Here is a 22,904-nt window from a genome sequence, read left to right on the forward strand (position 1 = left end):
TTGCTTGCAGCTCCACCAAACTTGAACTCAGAAAAAGAAAGTAATTTATGTTGCAGAAGAATCATTATTTGTGTATTGTAGTTACTGAGCTTAATTTATGTTGGCAATCCGTTCAACAATGTTACCAATTTTGATTCCATGGTTACCAGAGAAAGGATGGCCATTTCTGGATAAAAGAAGATGAATTGTAATTTTTTTAATATGATATCACTGTAAATACCATTGCAATTTTGCACATTAACCCTTATCAATTATTATAACTAACCCTAACTCATACATATTTGGAATCTGGCAGGAAACTGGACCACGTGGAGATTATGGGGAGAGCATACAAACTGGTTATATACAGCAACAGGAATTGAACCCCAGTCTCATAGCTGGTGCTGTAAAAGTTGTGCTAACTGCTGTGCTACAGTGGTATGATATGATGTCTTTCTGCATATGCAGTCTGTGTCTTTTTAACCATTCTTATGCAATTTTAAAAGAAGCAGATATTGTCATATATTTGTATGTCTCATATTAATTTAGTCAGTTCATTCTTCTCTTCTAGTAATTCAAAGGTAGATCACTCTTGGAACAGTGGGATTGAAAATTCCATTTAGGAATGAGGTTCATTGAGTTTCCAAATAAGCATTTCCCACAAAGCAAAAGAACAAGTACTAAATTCAGTGTCACAGATTGCAAAACAATTTTGCTGAAGCTTATGTTGAACACTCAGATTAAGATAGATGAAACCCTGGAAATGTGTAGAATATTTAGGAGCTAAATAGGAATTGGGAAATCAATTAAAATATTGGTAGGCTAAAATCTAAGAAAATACAATGATTTACGTGAACATATAGAATGAAGGAATAACTAAAGAAAAAGCCCATTAGAGATCATACAGCTAACCCATATGTGTAATTGCAGGATATGGATATGATTCTTAAAAGGACATTTTGTGCCTGTCAGCACAAAAGAAACAGGACCATGTCAATGCATGAAGAAATTATTGCATGGGGGAAGCATAGTTAAACAAGAAGCATTAAGAGGCTTACCATCTTTCAAACTGGGTATATGTCCAGGTGCACAAGACAATTAGAAATGAGATTTGGAATGGGCCATTTGGCCCCTCATATCTGTGGTACCATTAAATTAAGTCAAGAACAAAGAGAATATCACTAAGGTGAGCCACGGTTGCTGTTGGTGATAAGCTGTTGATGAAGCCATCTACATGGTAAGGTCACGGGAGCAGTTTGAGAAAACGGAGGGATATGTAAAAGGTTGTCAAATGGAGGTCCCAACTATATGAGTTACCCAGCACTGTAGGTTGGAAAGAAAGACTGAGTTAAATATCATGTATGAATAATCAACAAGACCAGTTAATTCTGATACAAATTCTAAAAATGCAAATCATGTCAATTTGTAGAATTCTGTTTATGTGAGAAATGGCTAGTTCTACTGTGAAGTCGCCATCTTTTTTTTAATGCAGAGCCTCTGACAATTTTTCATTCCCTTCTGGTTCCACAAGATATGTCAGAGAATTGAAAATCCTGTTAATGTGTCATTGTTTAAAAGGGATAAATAATTGGGCTCAGCAGGCCAGGCAGCATTGATGGAGAAGAGTAGATGTTTTGGGCTGAGATCCTTCATCAGGACTTTTCCATAGATGCTGCCAGGCTTGCTGAGATCCCCCAGCATTTAGCGTGCATTGTTTTGATTTTCTCTTGTTTGTAATAATTGGGCTGTTGGCTTAATTTTAGTAGCTGGAATTGTACTGAATTCTCGAGGATCAATATGAGCCTGCACTTGTGGAAAGTGCAGACTTAACAATTCCGCTTGACTATCTCTTTTAGGGAATATCATATCTGACCAATTTGTTTTAATTTTATTTGAGGAGTAACAAGAAGAGTTGACAAGGACTGCGTGTTGATTGCCTTCCTTGATTTTCGTAAGGCTTATGATGAGTTGCCACAGGGCAGGCTTTTCAATGAAGTCCAAAGGAAAGTGACAGTTTTGATCCACAGCCTTGAGTGTTAGACTACAGAGCTTGATGGTCTGTCAATTGGAAGAAAAATTACAAATCCAGGGAAGTCTGAGATAATTCACATGGGAGGTGTTCAAGGCAAAATAATATTCACTAAATGGGAGGATGTTGATGATGTGGAGCAACAAAGGACCTTGGAGTATAACGAAGAGCAAGACAGATCAATTAAACATACTGTAGAATATAGAAAGTACAGGTCTTGGGAAAAGTCTCTAGCTGTCAACTCTATCACTGCCTTTTACCATTTTTTTGCACTTCTGTGAAGTCACTTCTCTTCTAAAATGAAAAGCCCTAGCTTGCTCAACCTTTCTTCATAAGACATGCTCTCTCATCTGGGCAGCATTATGGTAAATCTTCTCAGTACTCTCTCTAAACTTCCGCACTTTTCCTATAATGAAATGATCAGAACTGAACACAATACAAGTTTTATAGAACTACAACATTACTTTGAGTCTCTGGAACTCAATTCCCCAACTAATGAAGGCCAACACACCATACACCTTCTTAAACACCCTTGCACCAACTTTGAGGGATATATAAATGTGGACCTCGAGATTTCTGTTTCTCCCCACTGCTAAGAATCCCTCTATTAAGTCTACTATATCTTCATGTTCAGCCTTCCAAAGTGAATAACTTCACCCTCTTCTGGGTTGAACGCCATCTGTCACTTGTCAGTGTTAATTTGTTAAATAAGCATCAAATACAAAAACAGAAATAGTGTGCTAAAACCATGTTCAACTTTAGGTAGGCCACAGATCACTGCACAGTCCTGATAATGACATAGTAAAATGTGGTTTCAGATGATGCAGAGAATTATAGGAATGTTGTCAAGACTGGGGAATTGTAGAAAGTCCAGATAATCTATGAAATACTCAGCACTTTGGCTGAGATTAGGATGTAAAATCCTTCATCAGAACTGGAAAAGCTGCAGAGCTGCAGAGAATGTGGGGGAGTAGGATATCTTTGTTAGGGTAAAACCAGGGTCACCATAGCAATAGGATGCAATCAAAAGTTATCTTGTTAATGAGTGGGAGCAATTAGAGTGAGGGCAAGGACCAAATGATGTTGCAGTTACAAAATGCAACTTCATACTAGTGAACATAATATATCAGTTACCCAAGGCAGGTAGGGTGGAAGGCAGGTACCAGGAGAACTTCATCTTTGGATCCCAACAAAGAGTGGGTAATGAAAGAATCAGATTTAATATCACCAGCATATGTCGTGAAATTTGTTGACTTTGTGGCATCAGTACAATGCCATACGTAATTGTAAAGAAAAAGAGCTGAAACTTCCTTTTGAAGTATAGGGAATTAGCAATTGAATAGACTTATTACTTGCATCCTTCATAAACATGAGAAGTAAAAATCTTTACAAAATTTGCCACCTGAACTTAAGGTAGAGGAGGACATCTTCACATTTAATTAATCCTTGGGTGGGTACTTGAAGACCTGCAGAGGCACAGACCACGGTTGGGAGGTGGGATTATGTTGGGTCATGTTTTTTTTAACTGGCATTAACATAATATGTTTTGTTTTATTGTGATTGATATTTCATGACCTTTGGCACTTTAGTTTTGAACTTCATTGTCTATCAATCCTGTTTAGCATGAATGGTGTTCCACTCTATTTAATTTTCCCCGATAGTATCTTCCATTTGTGTTTGTTCCTTAACTTGGCTTCTTTAGTCACTTTGGTGATGAGAAGGCTCTTCATATTGCTCTTGGAAATATAGATATTAAGACTTCAGAATTCATAGACAACTTCAATCCATACACTTCACAGGTACTGTATATTCAATGACTCTAAATTTTAAGTGCAAATGGTATCATTTTGTTTTGCACCTTTCAATATTAAGTCAACTGAAGTTATTTTTAAAACTTTCTGTAATACTTCTCAATCTCATAGATATTATATGACACTGGGGTACAGATAAGTTACCTGTGTATTCTGTTCAGTTTATTAAATTATTTTATCATACATCCATTTGTGATATCATCTACTATAATGTAATTTGTTTTGCTTCTAACCTGGAGCAAATAGTAATCACTTCTGTAAGATGGGCATGGAGCTTGCGAGAAAAATACTGCTAAATACATGCCAGTGACTGACAAATATTGCTTTCAACTTGCATCAATCTCAAAACTGTCATTTTCTGAGTTAATACGTCAAGCTATTCTGAAATGCATGCAAAATAGGCATTATAAATAGCTTCTAAAAAAAAACGTACATAAATGAAATTTTCTTGCTGCAAAAGCAGTCCCTTTTTTTGGATTACAATTTTGCTACTTGGTTTCCGTTCAGAATTTCTAATATATCTAACTTGAACTTGAAAGTACACACTTCTTTTTCTTGATTTCTACTGATGAATATAAACCACAATCAAATTAGTTAAAACGTAAATTTGGTGTTTGTGGAGTCTTACTGGAAAATTGATGAAAGGGTATCCCTTTTATAACTGTGAAAGTATTGCAGTCAGTGAAGTGCTGAAGTCCTAAGGTTTTGAAAGGAGAAATTATGATGTATGTTTCTCTGCTTCGGTCCAATAGAGAAGTTTGGCTACTTATTATTTTCCTTTTATTAGATTCTGACAAGAAGGTCCAGTGGGTGGAATGACAATGAGACAAATAAGAGAGCTCTGCATATGCTCAGTATATGGAACAAAGAATATAGACCATATGGAAATGAACTTTCAGTCCCAAAAGCAGAACTATCACCAGAAAAGCCTTGCACCCGAAATATGGAACAAGTGATCAATATTAAAAATTTAAAACTTCTCAACAGAGTGGTACTGGCTAAAAGAGTAAGAGAAGGTAAGCTTTCTTTTTAAAAGTAGCTAAAGAAAACAACCCAATTCATATATTCTGAATACTTATCCTACATCCTCACTGATTATTCCTTGTGAGATTTAAGGAAAATTTATTGACTTGTATGATGAAAATGGCTAGAGTGGAAGTAAGACAGATTTGGTAGAAACCTCAGGATCTTAAGTTGACAATGTGACTAACAACCAACTGTTGGGGCAATGACTTCACCTTTTTTAATGGATTGGATAATGGGATAGAAAGCCAAAAAATGGCATTATAATCAAGAGTTGTGTGACTGACAAATAGATTTCAATGTGTAATACAATTGTCAGAATTTATGATGGCATTCTTACCAAAAATGACACAGCTATTGGATTACAAAAACCTATCCTGTTTAGACTCACTAAAATTAATCTCATTGAGCCTGTAGATTCACTTCCCCTCTTTCATGACCATTCATTTGCCTGAAAGTCACTAGTTTCCGTAGTTCGAATGATACCCTGAGAAAATACATGCTGTGTAAGAATTGCAGTCCAAGGATTGCTCTCAAATGTGAGATTGTTTAGTTTGATCTTAGAAAATAACCAGAGTAGTATTAAATGGCGAAAAACTTGAAGGCAGCAGAGCTTAAGGGAAACCATTATAGAATCAATGAAAGACTGCACCCAATAGTACAGCCGAACAACCAATGTGCAAAAGACTACAAATAGTGCAAATACAAAAGAAAGGGGGAAAAAGCAATAAATATCAGGAATATGAGATGAAGAGTTCTTGAAAGTGAGTCCATAGGTTGTTAGAACAATTCGGTAATGGGTTGAGTGATGTTATCCCCTCTGGTTCTAGACCCTGATGCTTGAGGGGAAATAAATGTTCCTTAATCTGATGGTGTGGCTACTGAGGCTTCTGTAGCACCTTCCTGATGGCAGCAGCAGGAAGACAGCATTGCCCGAATGTTAGGGGTCTTCGATGGATGTTGCTTTCCTACAACAGTGCTCCATGTAAATGAGCTCAGTGGTGGGAAGGGCTTTACCTGTGATGGACTGGGCCATATCCACTGCATTTCTGTAGGCTTTTCCATTCAAGGGCATTAGTGTTTCCATACCAGCTGTGATGCAACCAGTCAGTATACTCTCCACCACACATCTATAGAGTTTTGTCAAACTTACTGATGACATACCAAATCTTCACAAACTTCTAAGAAAGTAGAGGTGCTGCTGTGTTTTCTTTGTAATGGCACATGTGCCTAACCCGAGACAGATCCTCTGAAATGATAACACCAAGTAATTTAAAGTTTAAATACCAGAAAACAAATTATATAACTCTTGTTAGTATTCAAATAATAATGCAGAAACTTGGCCACTTTGTTAGTAATTGTATCCTTCTACTTCTATCATCTTGATTACAAGCATGTTCACTGTATTGCCTGCTTCTGCATCTCCCAATCCCATACAAACCTTTTATTTATTCCTTTGAAATAATTCACATAATGCTGCAATTTCAAATACCCAACATTAACCATATAACAAATAAAGCACAGAAACAGGCCATCTAGGCCCTTCTAGTCCATGCTGAGTGCTTACTCTCACCTAGTCCCAATGGCCTGCACTCAGCCCATAACCCTCCATTCCTTTCCTGTCCATATACCTATCCAATTTTACTTTAAATGACAATACCAAACCTGCCTCCGCCACTTCTGCTGGAAGCTCATTCCATGCAGCTACCACTCTCTGAGTAAAGAAATTCCCCCTCGCATTACCCTTAAACTTTTGCCCCCTAACTCTCAACTCATGTCCTCTTGTTTGAATCTCCCCTACTCTCAGTGGAAAAAGCCTATCCACGCCAAATCTATCCCCCTCATAATTTTAAATACCTCTATCAAGTCCCCCCTCAACCTTCTATGCTCCAAAGAATAAAGACCTAAATTAGGCCACTTAATTTATCATAGTGCTTCTGTAGTGGCTGTTATTTACTGTCACACCCCCCCCCCCCCCAGTTAATTTCACTTCCCCCTTCAAAACCTTGTATTATTTTATCCTGAGTGTGTCTATGCCTCTGTAAGTCCAAAGTAGAGCCCCAAACCAGCCATCAATTGTGGCAAGACTTAGGTGATATAACGGCCTATAAAACGGAGTCAGGCAGCATCGCCAGCATCTCTTCCCAATGAGCTTAAAGTATTCTATGCAACTTTTAGATAAAGGGCATTGGAATGTCACCATCCATCCCATTAGGCTCCAATGCACCTGAACTATCAGTCACTATTGCAAATGTAGCATCTTATAGAGTCCCTAGACCTTGTGCATATCAGCTAGCTGGTGTATTAGCAGACATATTTAACGTCATCCTACTTCAATCTGAGGATTCTACCTGCTTTGATTATTTGGGGAAAGAAATAAATATATATACTAAAGTTATTACGAACTCCATGGAGCATGTGGAGATCTTCTGATATCCAGGCACTCTTTCTTTTTTTTCTTTCTTTCTTTTTTTTTCTATAGGGATGTTAGGGGGGAGGGGTTAAGGGGAGGGGGGTCATATTTTCTTTTATTTCTGTAATTATTTGAAAACTCACTAAAAAAAAAGTTTAAAAAAAAAAATACCATTATCATTCCAGTACCTGAGAAAAATAAGATAATGTGCCTTAATATCTACCATTTGATTGCTCCGACATCCACCATCATAAAGTGCCTTGAGAGGCTGGTCATAGTATGCATTAACTCCAGCCTCCCAGACAACCTTGACCCTCTGCAACTTACCTGCTGCTGAAACAAGTCAACAACAGATGCAGCAACCTACAAGGCTGCACCTACTTCCTTGTGCACTCATCGCTGTAGGGTCTGATTTGGCTCTAACTCCATCTACGAGTTTGCAGATGATAGCACAGTAATACACCATATCTCAAATAACTGAGTCGGTACAAGAAGGAAATGAAGAGCCTAATGACATGGTGTATGGCAAAAAATTTTCCATCAATGTCAGCAAATTGAAAGAGAGAGTTATTGACTTTAGGAAAGTGGACAGTGCACATGCTCCTGTTTCCATCAATAGTGATGGATGTCGAGAGGTTTGAGAGTTTGGAGTTCCTAGAAGTGAGCATCATTAATAGCCTGTCCTGGCTCAAACGTGTATAAGCTACAGACAAGATAGCTCATCAGTGTCTGTACTTCGTCAGGGTGGTAAAAAAGATTGGCATGTTTCCTTTGAACCTCGCCAGTTTTTATCAATGCACCATAGAAAACATCCAATCTGTATGCATAACAGCAGCTGCTCTGCCCACCACTGCAAGAAACCTCAGAGAGCTGTGGACACAGCTCAGCACATCACAGAAACCAGCCTTCCCTCCATGGATTCTGTCTACACTTCTCACTGTCTTAGTAAAGCAGCCAGCATAATCAAATATTCCAGCTACCCCAGACACTCTCTCTTCTTCCTTCTCCTGTCGGATAGAAGATAAGAAAGCCTGAAGTATGTTTCATGAGGCTCAAGGGCTCATGAAACTGCTATAAGACTTTTAAATGGTTCCCTCTGCCATAAGACTTTTAAATGGTTTCCTAGTACAATAAAATGGACACTTGATTTCACATTCCCCTCCTTGTGATTATGCACTTTTTTGTCTGCCTGCACTGCACTCTCAAAGGTCCAATTTAATGTCAGAGAAATGTATACAATATACAACCTGAAATGCTTTTTCTTTGCAAACATCCACAAAAATGCCCCAAAGAATGAACAACAGTTAAACGTGAGAACCACAAAGTCCCCTCTCAGCTCCCCCCTCCCGTGCGTAAGCAGTGGAGAGCAAGAATCCACCCCCCCCCGCCCTCCAACCAGCAAAAAAAGCGCATCCGCTACCAAGCGCAAGCGTGAGCTAAGCGATAGCAAAGACATAGACACAGGACTTCACATTTCATCCGACATTCAACAACCCACAAATTCTCTCTCTCCCTGGCAAGGGAGAGGGAGGTGACCCCCATTTTTACAGCGAGCAGGAGACTTAACAACCCAGCAGGTCGGGCAGCATCCGTTGAAACGAGCAGTCAATGTTTTGGGTCAAAACCTTTTATCAGGACTCAAGGGTCCTGACGAAGGGTTTCGACCTGAAACGTTGACTGCTCGTTTCAACAGATGCTGCCCGACCTGCTGAGTTCATCCAGCTTTTTTTGTACGTCTTGGTTTTACCACAGCATCAGCAGTGCACTTTGTGTTGACTTAACAACCTGCTGGTTTACAACGTCAAAAGTCCATTTCGTCACTTTTTCGAGCTCTATGTCCGAAGATCGCCAAAGACCTCAGGTCTTCGGGTCCACAGCGAAAGATTTTCTGGTCGCCCTGACGACACAAAAGTCTCCTGCCTTGACACTGACCCTCGATCCGCCTGTCTCCAGAACCCTAAGATCTTAGGCTTCCGAACATGTTTGAGACTCTCAGGCCAAACCCTTAGCATGTCGAATAACAGCCAGTCATGGAACACCGAGAACAAGTCCCATTCTCGCAAAGAACCAAAGCCTGCATGTAACTCCAGGTCAGGGTCTTCAAAAGAACCCTGAAAGGGAAAAATAAAGATATTAAAGGTGGAAATAGAGCTGTTTCCAAAGATGCAAGCAAAGGAGTTGCCGTTAGTCGCCATTGTCCCTCTTAAGCTCTGCCTTCTTTCTGTGTAACTGTAATAATTTATTCTGTACCCTTGTTTTAATTCAGGGCACTATCATAATGAATTGATCTGTAATGATAGCATGTAAGACAAATTTTTCACTGTATTTCAGTAATTGTGACAATACCATTTGGATCTTGGTGAAATTTTTTTTATTAATTATCCATCAACAAAGCTATCCCCTACTGTAAGATTGTACTGTAAAGCAAAAGGCTGATTTCCTCAGGAACATAACTGGACTAGATATTGAAGACCTTTCTTCAGAAATGTTAACTCTACTTAACTTTCTACAGATACCATCTGAACTCTAAATGTTTCCAGAATTTACTGGTTTTATTCATAGTTCGAGCCTCTGCATTTTTTAATGTTACGGTCTTGTACTTCTGAAGATGTCAGAGTTTCTCAAAATTTTCTTCCTTTAAAAGAATATGGGTTACTTGATAAGTAATTTAAAATCATGATTTATTGGTTTTCCTCTTAATCTCACCTGCATTAAGTAGGTCTCTTATGCATTGTAATGGATTTTTCTGTGGGGAAGAGTTTTCCCTGATCAGAATACGTTTGTCAAACAGTCCTTGTGTACACAGAGTAATAGAAATATTCTGTGGTGGGAAATCATCAATAACTTGTATCTAACCAACTGATTTTCAGTAGGGACTGATGAAATTAAAACAAAACTGTATACAAATACTACTGGATTAAAAATTTTGCTTTGAACCACCAGATGAAAGTCTGTCAGATGGAGACTTGTTAAGTCAGTACACATTTCCAAATGATAAGAAAACTAAAAAAGATGTAGCAGAGTGCCTGGATGTACCGTCTCCTTCCGAACTGGAGGTACCCTTGGACCGCTCAGTCACTGAGGAAAGCCCAAGACCACACTCCAAGATCCGGAACCGATTTGCTACCATTTTACGAAAACGAAATGAGGATTTGGGCACCGTTGTTGTTCCTGGAACCAGAAGCCGGTAAAGTATCACTGGTGAATTTTTAAAATTGGATGCTGTTAAGTAATGCTATGTTAGACTGCTACTGCATTTCTGCTACAACATTCTTATGGTAGGATAGAATTAATCTTAATCTAACTTTCCAAATAGGACACATACTACAATTATTTTCTTGGTTGCTATCAGACCAAGTAGCAACTGGGATAATGTCTTACAAAGAGCAAATCTAGTAGTAGAGCTCCAGTGACCCTGGTTCGATCCTGAACCCTGGTGCTATCACTGTAGGTGTTTGCACATTCTCCCTGTCTTTATGTTGGTTTCCTTTAACTCTTCCTGTTTCTTCCCACCTGCCAGAAATATGTGGGTTCATTGGATAATAGCCCACAGTAAGTTGTACGGAGGTAGTGGGAGAATCCGGTGGCATTTTATTTGTAATATGGGGAGAACAAAATGTGATTCTTCTTAATAGATGCTTGATGGTTGGTGTAGACTCACTGAGCCAAAGGCCTTGTTTCAATACAGTATTGAAAGATTTGAATAAACCCACTGAAACATTATTGGCCTATTTACCTGATATTGTCATCTAGTCTTTGTTTTATAGCATAGAAACAAGCCAAACGTATATGCCAGCCAGCATGCTTGTCATATCATCTCCATTTACCTCAACGTTATCGATGTTTGTTTTTAGGTCAATTCAAATTCATAAATGTGTCTCAAACCTTTCAGTGGAACATGACATGACAGTGATATATGTATAAAATTGTAAAAGCCACAATTTCCCATGGTTGGGGTGAATAAAGCAAGAGGGTGTAGGTTTAAGATGAGAGGAGGTTTAAAAGGATCTGAGGGGTAATTGTTTTTACATGGAGTAGTTGGTATCTGGAATGAACTGCCAGAGGCAATGACTTGAGGAGTTCTGGTAAGATGGCAACACACTTGGTCACAGTGGCCTCTATGTATCCAAATAAAGATGTAATTGTTCGTCCTTTACATTTTTTTTATGATTCCAAGGCACTGCAAGATATTAAGAACATTACGTACTGCAGGTCTACCCCATCAATGAGTTGCATGATAGCGGTGGAGCTGGAATTGTTGTGCACCACGTTGCTGCCTGCTATAGCTACTCAAGGAGAAAGGCATCAGAGGTGGTGTGAGCTCCAACAAATGAGCGATTGATAGATCTTGGACATTTTTCTTGTGGTAATGTAGAATGCTACAAGTCTGGTTCACTAGTTCTTTGGCAAGACCGATGGCAGGGGAGCTGCGTGACTTTGGTTGTTGCGTGGACCAGGCTGTCGTGCTGCGGAGCTCCCTGTTGCAGCTGCTTGGGAGAGGAGAGGCCAGAGGCAGTATAGCACCTTGAGCATCTGGGCTGGGTGGTGGCTGTCCCCTCCTGTCAGTGCTGCCTTCCAGCATTCGCTTGGTGAAAGACAAGCCAGATTGCCTTCAACAGCGCTGCGGCTGCACGAGCATGTGATGTGGAACTTGCAGAAGCGTGGCTCCAGGACAACATCCAATACACTATCAATCTTCAGGTCATGACATTCAGGGACTTGGGCTATATATTTTTTAGTGACCAGTGTGTTTTACTGCTATCGTAGTAAAACTATTCTAGTGCTACACTGGAAGGGGCGGTGGATTACAAGAGGGGCAGTACTGACAAGGCACTGATAGATTTCACCCATTTTCACAGCAAAAGGGGAGAATGATAGTCGTTGTTACGATATTACAGTCTGCTGTGTTGCTTTTCAATACATCTGCCGCAGTAAAACCCCGATGTTCTATCTCCCGGAATGCCTCAGTTGACAACACCGGCCTGAATTTGGTCATCCACAGGACCACACAGGGCTGTTCCCCAGAGGTGCCAACCAAGAACAGGAACTCATCCACTGTATAAAAAGAAAACGCAGTTTGAGTGTCACTTTTAGATTAGGACCTCGATACAGCCCCAACCACCTTGAAAAGGATAAAAAAGAGACATTAAAGAAAGGAATTAAGCTGTTTTTCGCAGATCAACTCAGAGGCAGCCACTTGGCACCATCTTAACTCAACCTGTCTGGTGTTTGCTGTCTTGAGGCAAATTAAAGTAGTAAATGTGTTCCATTAGACCCTGTGAGATTGTGGTGGCTGCAATTACCAGCTGCACCATCAACCGGGCATATAAAAGTGTCCTGTAGCCGACCATCCTCCCGATAACCTGGCAAATGAGTGAGCCTAAGTCGATGGGGCTGGATAATTGGATTGTGCCATGCTGCTACAGCCAGAGGGGTGTTCCCTGGAGCTGCTTCATTTATGAACATTGGCTTCTCTAACTTCCATTAATGCCCCTCTTCCCCTTCATACCCCATGGCTGACAATATTTAGTTGTTTGTTTTTTTTCTCTCTCGCTGCCCATCACCCTGCCTGTTCTCCATCTCCCTCTGGTGCTCCCCCCTCCCCCTTTCTTTCTCCCTAGGCCTCCCATCCCATGATCCTTTCCCTTCTCCAGCTGTATCACTTTTGCCAATCACCTTTCCAGCTCTTAGCTTCATCCCACCCCCTCTGGTCTTCTCCTATCATTTTGCATTCCCCCTCCCCCCACTACTTGTAAATCTCTTACTATCTCTCCTTTCAGTTAGTCCTGACAAAGGGTCTCGGCCTTATAGATGCTGCCTGGCCTGCTGTGTTCCACCAGTATTTTGTGTGTGTTGTTTGAACTTCCAGCATCTGCAGATTTCCTCGTGTTTGTCATTTATGCCATATCTTTTTAAGGAGAGGAATGTTTTCTCTCCCCTGCAATTTACTATGGACTGGCCGGCATCAAATATAAACCCACAGTCAGGAGATAAGCGGTGCCCCTTGGTTTGAGGAGTAAAAACAGAACAATACAGCACAGTACTGGCCCTTCGGCCCACAATGTTGTGCTGACCCTTAAACCCTGCCTCCCATATAACCCTCCACCTTAAATTCCTCCAAATACCTGTCTAGTAGTCTAGTATTGACCAATGGGCTGAAGGGCATTTTTCTGTGCTGTCGTGTTCTATGACTAATTATATGTACTTTGTGCTGTTGGGACTGTATTTTGCACTTTGGGCCTGGAGGACCACTGGTTTGTTTGGCTGTGTCTACATGTATGGTTGAATGACAGTTGAATTAAGAGGTCCCCGGACAATTATTGAATAAGCAGGGTATAAAGGGATATGGAAGGTGTGGGATTAGCATAGATAGGCATGTTACTCAGCAAAGGTGCAGTGGGTCATGGTCCTGTCTCTATGCTGTACAGCTCTGATTCTGTAACTCAATTATGTCTTCCTTTCCCAAGATGCCAACAACAGCATCTACCTTAATAAAACATGATGTAAAGTTCTCTTATAGTATGCCAGCCTCGCCATCTGCTCCCAAGATTAAATTGCCAATTTGGCCTCTGATTAGCTGCACTGCTTCACTTTCTGACTCACCTTCTGTTTTCAGAAGGTAGTAATATCTGTTGAACTGCTTTAAATTTTCACTTCACTTTGTACATGTGATAGAGAATCAGGGCCAAGTCTTCAAATGATAAGAAGGGTATTTATCTAATATCTCATGACTGTTATCCATCATATTAATGACTCAGTGGCAGTACTGAATAAAATTACAAACATGATACACTTTGTTACGTACCCCGTAACTGGATCACTTACCAGCAAAGATAAAGAGGTCTGTTGAAGTCTGATGGTACTATTTTTAACAGTATTTATTGATAAAAATACACAAAAATAATATCAATGCAAACATACAGCTAATATACGTCGTCAATACTAAATCTAAAAGCGCGGGTATAATAATAATCAATAAGAAATAGCTCTATCGTTGTCTGGGGGATAATGTATTGTCCGATGGAAATATAAAAGTCACTCAAGTTCATTCAAGCTGCAGCTTTTGGTTGGAGAGAAAGACAGAGGTTTAACTTGCCCATTCCTTTTATGATGTCAATCCTTCGAGAGTCGTTGGGGGCTGATTTCCCCTTTGTTGCTAGCTAAAGCCGTCCTTCTGTGGCAAGGCCCACCAATTCTGAGGCAAATGGAAAAGGACGCACGTGGCTTTCCACCGGCTTTCGCTATTACACTGTTACAGGATTTCGAGCATTTCTTCTGGTGCGTCTAAAGGGGCTGTTCCCACAGACCCTCTTTTATCCCCACTCACGGGGTCTCAGATGTCAATCAGGTTGGGGAGGATGCCATCCCCCAACCAGCCCACGTTGCCAGATTCCTTGAGGGCATCGATGAATAGCACAGCGCTCAATACACAATTCCGTCTCCAAGAGACAATAGCCGTTATCAATGGTTCTGCCTTTCGGAGGCCAGGACACATTCCAAACTCTTTGTGGATTCTGCACGTCTCTCTCTCATTTCCTGGGTCTCCTGCCCTGACTTGATAGCGATCTTGTGATTCTCAAAAAGGAGTGGGGGGCACAGGCGTAACACCCCCTTTCTTCAACGCGTTTTTTACCATCAGAAAAAAACAAAGTAATACAGAGTCTTACAGGATTTTAGAATCTAACACCATACAAAAGTTTTTTTTTTCTACAGGGTAGTACAGTTATACATTCAATTCAGTATCTAGATGGTTACCAATTACATTGTCACTTCCTTTAATATCTTAACATCTTGTACCTTACTAAAATCTTGTAGCATCAGACTCCAATTTAATAACCACCTATTTTTAGGTCGTATTTTTCTTTAGCCAACAAAAACTAAAGAGTTGTGATCTTAGCTTACGGGTATACTACAAAAGTTCATGCAAATACTAATCTTTATGTTGCTTTCAAACTTAACAGGCAGGCTTCCATGGGGTTGTCTTTATTATTCACATGCTTTGTCAAAATCCCGTAAAACCGGCTTTTGCTATTTAAAAATGGCGTCCCCATTAACCCTCGCCCCTTTTCCGGTTAATTCCCACGTGGGGAGCTTGGGCACCCTGGCGAAATAGGCTTTTGTCCGCTCCTTCCATAGGAGTTATTTTATCAACAATGTGTCCCAAACTTAGACCATCTTCTGAATTTCCACCCAATTCTTTAATTTTACACAAGTTGCTAGTTTTCTCTTCAGGACCCTTCAGGCTATTAGTTTTCAGTTCAAACTCTTTGTTCAAACAGTTCTGCCAAACCAGACAGATCATCCATGTCCAACTCTGGACCTTTTAACAGCTCTATCTGTTTCTCATCTTTATTTCGTGCCTCTAAAACTTTTCTCCTCGCTAAGGGCAGGTCTACCCCCTCTCCCTTACTCTCTTTCACTTTCCTATTCTCCGTTTTCCCACCCTCCTGGTACAGGGTTGGTAAAAACGTCTCGGCCAAATCGATACTGGCCTCATTTAAACTGCTCTCGTTCTCAGCTGCCTTTCTTGACATGCTGCGAGTGATCGTGCATGCGGGATAGATCTTGGAATCTAGGGGTGGAGCCTCCACCGGCTGTCTTGTCAGTGTCACTGCTGCCCAAACCTTACCACCGGCTAAAACATTACCCAGAAGGACGTCCGCGTCAGTTCTCGGGAATTCTGATCGTACCCCCATTTCAACTGGTCCAGAGACTAGCTCACAATTCATAATGACCCTATGCAAGGGCACCACTTCCGTCCCTTTTCCTATTCCTTTCACAGCTACCATTCCCATCTTGCGACCAAAATCTAGTACCTTACTGCTGATCAATGATAGTTCAGACCCCGTGTCTCTCCAGATCCGTACTGGAACTGGTGTGTCTCCCTCCTTCACAGACACGGTTCTGTTTGACATACAAGTCTCAAACCCTTCTCGTACTCTGTCTACCTGGGGCTCTCTTGTCGATTTACTGATTACCACGGCACATCCGATAGGGACCGCGGCTTTCCCTTTTCCTGTCTCCTTCCTCAGAGCAAAGCACCAAGATGCAATATGCCCCCCCTTTCCACAACTAAAACAGGTCAAGTCCGGAAATCTCTGGCCGTCTTGCCTTTCCCCCTCAATCTTACCACTAGCTCCCGGCGGGACCTCTGACTCAGCCAGCGGGCTTTCTCTATCGTTTCCACGGTCTCTCTGGGAACCTTTATTTGAGGAAAACTTTGTCTTGTGGGTTAGGGCATATTCATCTGCGAACCTAGCAAAGTCTGAGATGGACTTATTCGGCTTCTCATTCATCCGGATATCCTCCGAAACACAACTTTTAAATTCCTCAATCAGGACTAACTCCCCGAGACACCAAAAATCCTCTTCCACTATCTCTGCTGTGCACCAACGGTCCAAGAGCACACCTTTCTCATAGGCAAACTCAGTATACGTCTGATTCCCTGCTTTCTTTAAACTTCTGAACTTTTGTCTATACGCTTCAGGTACTAATTCATAAGTCCGGAGAATGGCCGCTTTTACTTTGTCATAACTCTCCTCCTCTTCCTCCTCCATGGACAACGCCGTATATGCTCTTTGGGCCACTTCTGATTCACTGCCACCTTTTCAAAAAACAAGAAATAACTATCAACATCCGTCTTCTCGAACAGAGATACCAACCTCAACTCCTGACTAACATTAAACCACTCCTCTCAGTCTGACCCTTGATCTCTTCGCCCTTGCCTTAACTTCTCCATCTCCAAGTCATGTTTCCTCTGTTTCTCTGCCTCCTTCTCCTTCTCGGCCCCCTCTTTCTCTTTCTCAGCTGCTTCCAGCTGTTTTAACTGAATTTCATGCTCTCTTTGTTTCTCAGCTCTTTCCTGCTCCCGTTTCACCTCTAACTCCTTTGGCTGGAGCGCATGCTCCCTTTCTCTCTCGGCCCTTTCTTTCTCCTTCTCAGCTCTTTCCCTCTCTTTCTCTCTCTCTCTCTCTCCCCCTCTCTCTCTCTCTCGGCTCTTTCTTTCTCCTCAGCTGCTTCCAGCTACTTTAACTTAATTGCATGTTCCAACCTTAATTTCTCCAACTCTAACTGAGCCGTCCCACTAGCTGGTACCTTTTCAGGGATATTTTCCAATACCTCAGCTGCAAAAACATTCTTCCCAATATAATACTGAGTTATTGCCCTTCGCACCTCCCGGTTTTTCATTGACAACCTCACCTCTGCGAGGTTTAACCCCTTCGCCATATTTATCTATGCATTTTGTGTTAAGGCTGTGTACATGCTCACAAGAAGGCATGCTCACCAATCTAGGCAACATCCTTGTAAGTCTCCTCTGCACCCTTTCTATGATTTGGTGGCCGCCTCTAGCGCCTTTAGAGTCGGGTTTTCTATAAATTCACCCATGTCCATCTTTACTGGTTTCCCGTCTGGCTACCCGCGTAACCAGATCCAAGTTTGGACTTACAAGCCCAATTCACTGGCCTCCCAATTTGGTGTCAAATCCCAAGACGAGAACCCCAATTGTTACGTACCCCGTAACTGGGTCACTTACCAGCAAAGATAGAGAGGTCTGTTGAAGTCTGATGGTACTATTTTTAACAGTATTTATTGATAAAAATACACAAAATAATATCAATGCAAACATACAGCTAATATACGTCGTCAATACTAAATCTAAAAGCGCGGGTATAATAATAACCAATAAGAAATAGCTCTATCGTTGTCTAGGGGATAATGTATTGTCCGATGGAAATATAAAAGTCACTCAAGTTCATTCAAGCTGCAGCTTTTGGTTGGAGAGAAAGACGGAGGTTTAACTTGCCCATTCCTTTTATGATGTCAATCCTTCGAGAGTCGTTGGGGGCTGATTTCCCCTTTGTTGTTAGCTAAAGTCGTCCTTCTGTGGTAAGGCCCACCAATTCCGAGGCAAATGGAAAAGGACGCACGTGGCTTTTCACCGGCTTTCGCTATTATGCTGTTACAGGATTTCGAGCATTTCTTCTGGTGCGTCTGAGGGGTTGTTCCCACACGGGGTCTCAGATGTCAATCAGGTTGGGGAGGATGCCATCCCCCAACCAGCCCACATTGCCGGATTCCTTGAGGGCATCGATGAATAGCACAGCGCTCAATACACAATTCCATCTCCAAGAGACAATAGCCGTAATCAATGGTTCCGCCTTTCGGAGGCCAGGACACATTCCAAACTCTTTGTGGATTCTGCACGTCTCTCTCTCATTTCCTGGGTCTCCTAACCTGACTTAATAGCGATCCTGCGATTCTCAAAAAGGAGGGGGGACACAGGCGTAACAACCCTTACACATTCTTGTTTTGACTTCAGTTTGGAGTTTACAGAGGGCGATTCCATATGCCACCAGAATGTTCTAACCATGAATGACATCAAAAGGCTTCTTGAACACTGAAGTTTTGGTAGTTACCTTTACAAAACATGTAGTTCTTTGAATATTTACAACATATTACATAGAACAGCACAGGCACTTCGGTTCATGATGTTGTGCCGACCTTTTAACCTACTCCAACCCTTCCCTCTCACATAGCCTTCATTTTTCTTTCATCCATGTACCTATCTAAGAGTTGCTTGAATGCCCCTAATGTATCTGCCTCTACCTCCACCCCTGGCAATGTGTTCCAGGCACCTACAACACTGTAATTTTTGAAAAAAACACAGCAAAGATCTAGTTTTGAGCCCATAAAAGTAAAAACTGCCCTGATCTTTATGAGAATGTATTTTGTATGCTGAAATATAATCCTGTGGAGTAGTTTGCTCGGTATTGGCAAAAGTGTAACAATTGGCTGGTTTTTGCAATTATTAAGAGCTCTTTTTCTTAACCCTTTGGTCCACTCAGCTGGTACTTGTTCCTTTTCCCAGCCTGATGTCAATAAAGGGGCTGGGATAGATTCTGCAGATTTAAAATCCATCTTGAACACCTGCATTAAAGTTCTCCACAACAAGGCCTTTCCTTTTCCAGATTGTGTTAAATTGGGTGATGCCTTCTTAATACCTTTGTTTTGTTTATCATCCCATGTAAAATGCATCAGTTTCTCTGTGCTTGTTTTGAAATCTTGATCCCATTCACCTATTTCTGCTGATACTCTAGAGTAGTGGTTCACAAAGTGGGGGTAGTGGGAGTTTCTAAGGGAGATGATAAAGATAGATGGGGCAGTAGGGAGTTGCTTAGTAGCAAGGGGAGCAGGTTAATTCAAGAAATGAATTACTCAAAAGCATTTGATCCTCAATGCCTCATAATTGATTACAATGATCAGGTAATCACCTTATCTTTGTTATCCCACTGTTCTCTTAGACTTTGCTTGAAGCACATTATAGTTGTTAAAAAGCAATGTGACACCTCTGTATTTGGCATATCATGAGAAATTTGGACTGAAGAAATCGTGTTATTTTCGGGCCCGGCCCACACATTACTTCCATTTACTACTATGGTACAGTGTTAGCTAGTACGATTCCAGTACTTTAATCAAGCAGTGACGCAATTCCTGTAAATCACGCAATAATGAAATTCCTGTGAGCCTTACAGGCTCCTTGAGCATTTGAAAAGATGCACTCTGATAAAGCAAACAAGAACTTGGCGTATTTTCAATTACTTTGCGAAAACCTTCAGAAATTTAAAACACTTCAAAATGCGTTTGCCGGCACTTCACAACAAAACAGTGATAGTCTTCGTGCTTCATATAGCACTTCATTACTCATTGCTAGATCTGGGAAACCCCATGCAATTGGAGAAGAACTGATTCTGCCAGCAGTAAGGGAGGTTCTGAGTATGGTTTTGCACATGTCACCAGAGCAAATAATTAAAGCAATTCCACTCAGCGATAACCCTCTTCAAAGCCGATTTGATGAAATGTTTGAAAAATGGAAGACACATGCAGCATACTTGGACAACAGAATTTGCTCTGCAGTTGGATGAGTCAATCTTTGCTTCTTGGTAATGTTCACTTCATAAAAGATGAAAGCATGGTTCAAGAGTTGTTATTTACAAGGGGACTAGAGACATACAAAGGGGAAGACAATATTTCAGGTTGTTGAGCAACTTTTCGAAGAGAAGGACATTCTGCTCACCACCATTCCTACTTGTGCAAAAGACGGCACCATAAATGACAGGACACACCGTGGGTTAATACTTTCTTAGGAGGAAAAAGTCTGTACCTAACATATTCACTATTCACTGTGTGATTCACAGACAACATTTGTTGCAAAAAAACCCGAAGAAATCGGCTGCACAGATCATTAAATACTGTTATAACACCAATAAATAAAATCAGATACCGTGCTCTTAATTCTCAACTATTTCAAGAACTTTGTAGTCAGAATGATGAACAGTCTGAATGCTTGCTGTTGCACACAGAAGTCAAATAGCTCTCAAAATGAAATTGTCTGAGATGCTTTTATGCACTTTGTGAAACTGATAAAATTCTTTGAAGACTCAAATGCTTCATTCAGTAATCATCTCAAGAATATTAGGCATGACATTGTTTATTTGTCATAATTATTTGCAAAATTTAATTAAATCGATCTTCATTGAATCTTATCCAAGTCAAATCAGGCATCACCATATTTCTATCCAAGCTAACCCTTTTTAAGTGCTACACTGGCTGCATGACTTTTTCCAACTTCCGAGCCTCCCTGAATTGGAAGTGAAAGGGAAAATAGCAGATGATGATTTTCAAGTGTACTGTTGCCACATGGGCGAACTGCATAAAGACGCATCGGAGAGGTTTCAGGATCTTCTCTTAATTCAAGTTCCAGATTGGGTAATAAATTCATTGCTGAACATTTGTAATGAGGAATTAACAGGAAAGGTGGAAGAAGAATTGATCTTGCTACAAAATGACTGAGCTGAAGCTGAGGTTTAAAAAAAAATCAAAACTTCTGATTGCAGAAAGAAATCTCTGAATGTTATCCTGCATTGTGGAAAGTGGTCAATATCAAGATTCTATGTAGTTTTATGTAATGTCAGGAAAGGGAGAAGGGGCGCTGTAGATGTGGTTTGGGAGCCAAGGGGGAGGTAACCCAAAAATGTTTGGGAACCACTTCCCCAGAGTAAACTTATAGCATCTCGTATCTGTTCTGATCAAATATGTACGTAGTCATCTAATGCAGGAAGTTTTTATGCTATTGAGCATTTCATTCTTAAGGACACTGTCTTTCTTTTGGCTTTAAACACCAGCAATCATGCAAATCGATTCCTGAAGTCTGTCACACATTGTAGCAGCCAATTTCTTTGCACTGCTTCTCTATTTGCATAATATGGCTGTTATTCCTTCAAAATTTGGAAGACTTCTTGATCATCTCCCCTTCATTCATCTTATTTTAACTTTCTCTGCTCCTGAGCACAGCCGGAGTTAGAATGTACAACATACTTTTTGTCCATCTTCTGTTTTCGGATTAGTACTGTAATTCCTGGGAAGTCTTAACTTGGAAGATAAAGTTTTTGTAGTTGAAAGAAATTATGTTAAATTGCGAGGTTCTAGGGATTTTTGCTTAATTCCGTACAAGCTTGCATGATTACCAGGAAAATTGTTAGCATAGTGGGCTAGAGACTTTGCCTGTGCCTTAGCTTTGTGAATAACTTGCAGTAAACTTAACATTATCACAATTTTCCATTACCTGTACTGACAACGTCTAATGTTAACATTCCAGCAGATGAGTTAAATGCAGTTTGCACTCTAACCCTGAATTTAAAAACTGGAATAAAACAGTTACTTAAAAAAGACCAACTAGCATTTAACAAATGTAGCTAACCACAAAGAGAACATTTTCTGCTTGAGATGTAATTTGAGCTGTGCAGTGCTTTTCTTGATGTTTACTATTCTGCATACTTGTACTACTTTTATAGGTTCTTCTGTACAGACAAAGAAGTTCGTATTCCTGATCAGAACACTGAAACCAGTGTAGTATCTAATGCAACAGAGGAATTGAAGGACTCAAGCCCGATAGACTCCTGCAAGAGTGAGAAGAATGATATTTTGTCAAGTATATGCAGCAATGAAGGAGAACAGGATGAAAAGCCGCTTGAAAATCTGAACAACAGTTCAAGTGCAGTTCCTGCAGGGTTTCACCCGGATCCCAGGAGAAGCTTAAGTGCTTTCAGTTGGTCTGGAGGAATGAGAGCCAAAGCTAAAGTTTCGAGCCCTGCTTCTGGTTTATCTGTATTACAGCAGTTCCACAGAAAGGTGGCACACTCATCTCAGAATAAATGTACTGATGGTAAAATAGTAACAGAAACAGACCAGAATGTAAACCAGCAGCTACCAAACCTTCCAAAACAATCTGAAAAATCCCAGGATGACAACTCTGAACTAATGGACTCCCCACAATCACCTCTCAAAACCCGGACTTCTCTATGCACTTTAAATTCCTTGGATTCATCTCAATTATTCACAAGTTCTGAATTGGATGTAAGTTGAATTTTATTAATGTTGAAATGCTTTCAAGGCATTTTCTGATCTGGCAAATAGTGTTAGCTTGTTTATTAATATGTTTTAATTCTTTTGATGAAAGGAAGCAAATGATGATGCAACATCTAATGATCAAAGTTCCGGTCCCCTCACTCTGCTTTCTTTGCCTGAGAAAACCACTGTAACTGCTAAGCATAGGGTAAGTTGGTATATTTGTTGCTTTTCCTGGCTAGAT

At 40.6% G+C, this 22,904-nt stretch overlaps 2 protein-coding genes across 2 annotated transcripts in view; one reads left to right on the forward strand and one right to left on the reverse strand.

The window, feature by feature from the left end:
• The window catches only part of exo1 (exonuclease 1), a 40,437-nt gene that overhangs the window by 14,488 nt on the left and 3,045 nt on the right, over positions 1-22,904 (forward strand). Inside the window, exons 8-12 of the mRNA XM_059985639.1 lie at positions 3,711-3,807; positions 4,607-4,835; positions 10,199-10,442; positions 22,108-22,669; positions 22,773-22,868. Coding sequence (XP_059841622.1) covers positions 3,711-3,807; positions 4,607-4,835; positions 10,199-10,442; positions 22,108-22,669; positions 22,773-22,868 — 1,228 coding nt within the window. The remainder of the gene's footprint in view (positions 1-3,710; positions 3,808-4,606; positions 4,836-10,198; positions 10,443-22,107; positions 22,670-22,772; positions 22,869-22,904) is intronic.
• LOC132402688 (uncharacterized) overlaps positions 14,865-22,904 on the reverse strand; it is a 66,512-nt gene continuing 58,472 nt past the window's right edge. Inside the window, exon 2 of the mRNA XM_059985640.1 lies at positions 14,865-16,859. Within this exon, the coding sequence (XP_059841623.1) occupies positions 15,514-16,812 (1,299 nt within the window). The 5' untranslated portion in view covers positions 16,813-16,859 and the 3' untranslated portion in view covers positions 14,865-15,513. The remainder of the gene's footprint in view (positions 16,860-22,904) is intronic.

The sequence above is a fragment of the Hypanus sabinus genome, chromosome 12, assembly GCF_030144855.1.
Source record: "Hypanus sabinus isolate sHypSab1 chromosome 12, sHypSab1.hap1, whole genome shotgun sequence".
In the NCBI taxonomy this organism is placed as follows: Eukaryota; Metazoa; Chordata; class Chondrichthyes; order Myliobatiformes; family Dasyatidae; genus Hypanus; species Hypanus sabinus.